Source organism: Chlorella variabilis (assembly GCF_000147415.1).
Source record: "Chlorella variabilis unplaced genomic scaffold CHLNCscaffold_23, whole genome shotgun sequence".
Classification (NCBI taxonomy): domain Eukaryota; kingdom Viridiplantae; phylum Chlorophyta; class Trebouxiophyceae; order Chlorellales; family Chlorellaceae; genus Chlorella; species Chlorella variabilis.
Window position 1 is genome coordinate 25,208 of NW_005435065.1, and position 2,795 is coordinate 28,002.

Consider the following 2,795-nt stretch of genomic DNA (forward strand, 5'->3'; position numbering starts at 1 on the left):
GCTGCTCCTCCTGCCGCCTGCCGCCGCTGCCCAACCGCCCCTTGCCTTTCCTGCCGCTACTGCTGCTCCTTCCTCCTGCCACTGCTGCCTGGCGCAGGGTGGTGGTGCTGGGCAGGCACCGCCCTGCCTCCTCTTGCCTCACCTGCCGCCTTACGCCGCCGCCTGACGCCGCTGCCTCACCTGCTGCTGCATCTGCCGCCTGCCGCCTCTGCCCTGCACCGCCTGGCCTCACTGGCCGCTCCTGCTGCTCCTTATGCCGCTCCTCCTGCCGCCGCCGCCGCCGCCGCCTGCAGGGTGGTGGTGCTGGGCGGATGCGCTTGTGTACCAGCAGGCGGTGGTGGGGGAGCCCTCCCCTTTCAAGTACAACTGGCCGGGCATAGGTGCGCGCCCGCCCCGCCCCGCGTCGAATACACTGCTCTGCCTGCTGTGTATGCCTGTGTGTGTGTGTGTGTGTGCGCGCGTGTGTGTTTGCACACGCGTCGCTGCCGCTACGGATCGCGCTCTGCCGGCGGCGGCGGCGGTGGCCGCTGCTGCTACCGCTGTTGCTGCTGCCGCTTCCTTGGGAAGAGGGCCAGCTGCTGCGCTGCCCCGCCACCCACCCCCACACACTGCCCCACACACTGCCCCACACACCATACACACACACACACACACACTGCCCCCGCCTGCAGTCGCCACCATCGCGCTGGTCTGCATCAACATGCTGCCGCGGCGCGACCTGGCTGAAGCGGGGGAGGCGTGGGAGGAGGGCGGAGAGGTGCGCCCGGCGCCCTGCGGTGCTTGCCGCCGCCGCCGCCGGCGCGGGCGCTGCGCTGCCCTGCGCTTCTGCCTTGCCAGCGGCGGCGGCGTGCCCGGCGGCCAGCCCAGTGGTGTGTGACCGGCCTGGCAGGCCCCCGCCACACACAGTGCCAGCTGCCGAACGGCCGATGGCTTGCTGCGCGCGGCCTGTGCGCTGCCGGCGCGCCGCCGCTTGCCCTGCCCTGCTCCCACCCCCGCCGCTGCCCCCATCCACTCTCTACACCCACCCCCCCCTACACACTGCGCTGACCCCTTCCCTCGCTCTCCCTACCCCAGCTCCCCACCCCGCCGCCCCACACACGCACCCCCTGCCGCAGTTCCGCGCCCGCCTCTGGCTCTTCCTCTCCTTCCTGGTGGCGGCGGGGGCGGTGGCGGGCAGCGTGGCGGTGCTGCTGGCAGCCACTTCGGCCACACAGACAAAGGACCTGTCGGCGGTGGGGGTGGTAAGCAGGGGGGAGTGGGTGGGTTGGGGCGCGGATGAGATGTGCTGCATGTGTGTGGGGTGGGGCGGGTGCGCGGTCACCCAGCACACCGTGGCTGCAAGCGCGGGCCAGGCGCGCCGCGCGGCGTGCGCCACAGCCCCCGGTGAGCGGATGCCGTGCACCCTCGGACCTCTTCTGTGCACACTCCACAGCACCACCACCACACAGACACATACATCACGCACAGCGGCTCACCTCCCTCCTCCCGGTGCTGTCCCCCGCCTCCAGCCCACCAACACACTCCCCTTTTCCGCCCCCCACCCCACCCTGCAGGGCTCCGTGCTGCAGTGCGGCCTCATCCTGGCGGCCTCCACCCTGCTGTGGGCCTTCCGATCGGGGGAGGGGGACAGCTCCGGATACATGATGCACTGAGGGGGGCCTGCCAGGCGGCCAGCCCGAGCCGGTCGCCTGGGCTTCCCAGCGCCGATGGGCGAAGAACAAGGGCCTCTCTTGCTCCACCCCTCGCTCTGCGGCACCGTGCTCGCATTCATGCCCCCCATCTGCCCCATGCGCCTGCTTGCTGCCGTCTGTGTGCCATTTGCACGGTGCAAGCGTAGAACACTCCCCCACCTCCTCCCCTAGAGAGAGAAAGAGACTATAAGAGAGAGAGACGGAAAGAGAGCGCAGCTCGCTGGCTGCCAGGTGCTGCTACAAAACACCGCCGCCGACAGATGGCCAAAAGCAGGGCGGCCCAGCCGCCGCCGCTGGCCGCCTGGATGGGCTGCCGGCGGGCTTTCCACCAGATGGTCAGCAATCCTGCACAGCTGCAGCTTGGTGGGCTGGCTTGAAAGCTATCAGTCCTGGTTGCGGTGGCGGCGCCATACAATATATACCAGCTTCACCCCAGCTTCTGCTCAGCTTCTGCTCGGCTTCAGTCCTCCTCGGAGGCGGTACTCTCGCCGTCGTCGGACCCCGACTCTTCGGTACCGTACTCGTCGGAATCGTAGGCCTGCGGTACAGGAGCGGTACACGTGGTGCGGTACAGCTTGGCACACTACATCAGCCGCGGGGCAGCGGCCTGCTGGCGGCGGCGGCGGGTACGGTGGGGAGGCGGCACACGCAGGCGGCTGCTGCGGCAGGTGCCTGCTGTCTGCTACTTTCTTCCCCTCCTCTGTGGTCGCACCTCCCGATCCTCCTCCTCCTCCTCCTGCCCGGCATCCGACTCCAGGTCTGATCCGTCTGCGCATCGGGTGGAGGGGCAGCGTGTGCGTGTGCGTGTGTGCTCGCAGTGGGTGCCAGTGTGCATAAGGGTGCGGTGCCTCCAAACGTAACGCACAGGGAGGCAGGGGCAGGCAGGCAGTACTACCATGCCGTACCATCACGCGGTACCATCCCGTACCTCCCCGCATCAGCGCCTCTGACTCTTCTGTGCGCTGCAGCGCCGCGCGGCGGCCCCGCCCCTCTCGGTCCGCCCGCGTGGCTGCCTCCACCTGCAGGGGGTGCAGCGGTGGTGCAGGCGCGGCAGGGGGTGGGTGGGTGGGTGGGTGGGTTGGGGCGCGGCAGGGGTGGGGGCGG

General features: G+C 70.0%; 2 protein-coding genes across 2 annotated transcripts in view; one reads left to right on the forward strand and one right to left on the reverse strand.

The window, feature by feature from the left end:
• Positions 1-1,652, forward strand: part of CHLNCDRAFT_139017 (hypothetical protein) — a gene marked incomplete at both ends in the record, with an annotated part of 1,976 nt that extends 324 nt beyond the window's left edge. Inside the window, 4 exons of the mRNA XM_005844242.1 lie at positions 294-380; positions 672-757; positions 1,116-1,241; positions 1,554-1,652. Coding sequence (XP_005844304.1) covers positions 294-380; positions 672-757; positions 1,116-1,241; positions 1,554-1,652 — 398 coding nt within the window. The remainder of the gene's footprint in view (positions 1-293; positions 381-671; positions 758-1,115; positions 1,242-1,553) is intronic.
• A 153-nt stretch (positions 1,653-1,805) lies between these two features.
• Positions 1,806-2,795, reverse strand: part of CHLNCDRAFT_58891 (hypothetical protein) — a 9,120-nt gene continuing 8,130 nt past the window's right edge. Inside the window, exons 23-25 of the mRNA XM_005844319.1 lie at positions 2,620-2,710; positions 2,404-2,459; positions 1,806-2,229 (exon numbers count right to left, since the gene is read on the reverse strand). Coding sequence (XP_005844381.1) covers positions 2,152-2,229; positions 2,404-2,459; positions 2,620-2,710 — 225 coding nt within the window. The 3' untranslated portion in view covers positions 1,806-2,151. The remainder of the gene's footprint in view (positions 2,230-2,403; positions 2,460-2,619; positions 2,711-2,795) is intronic.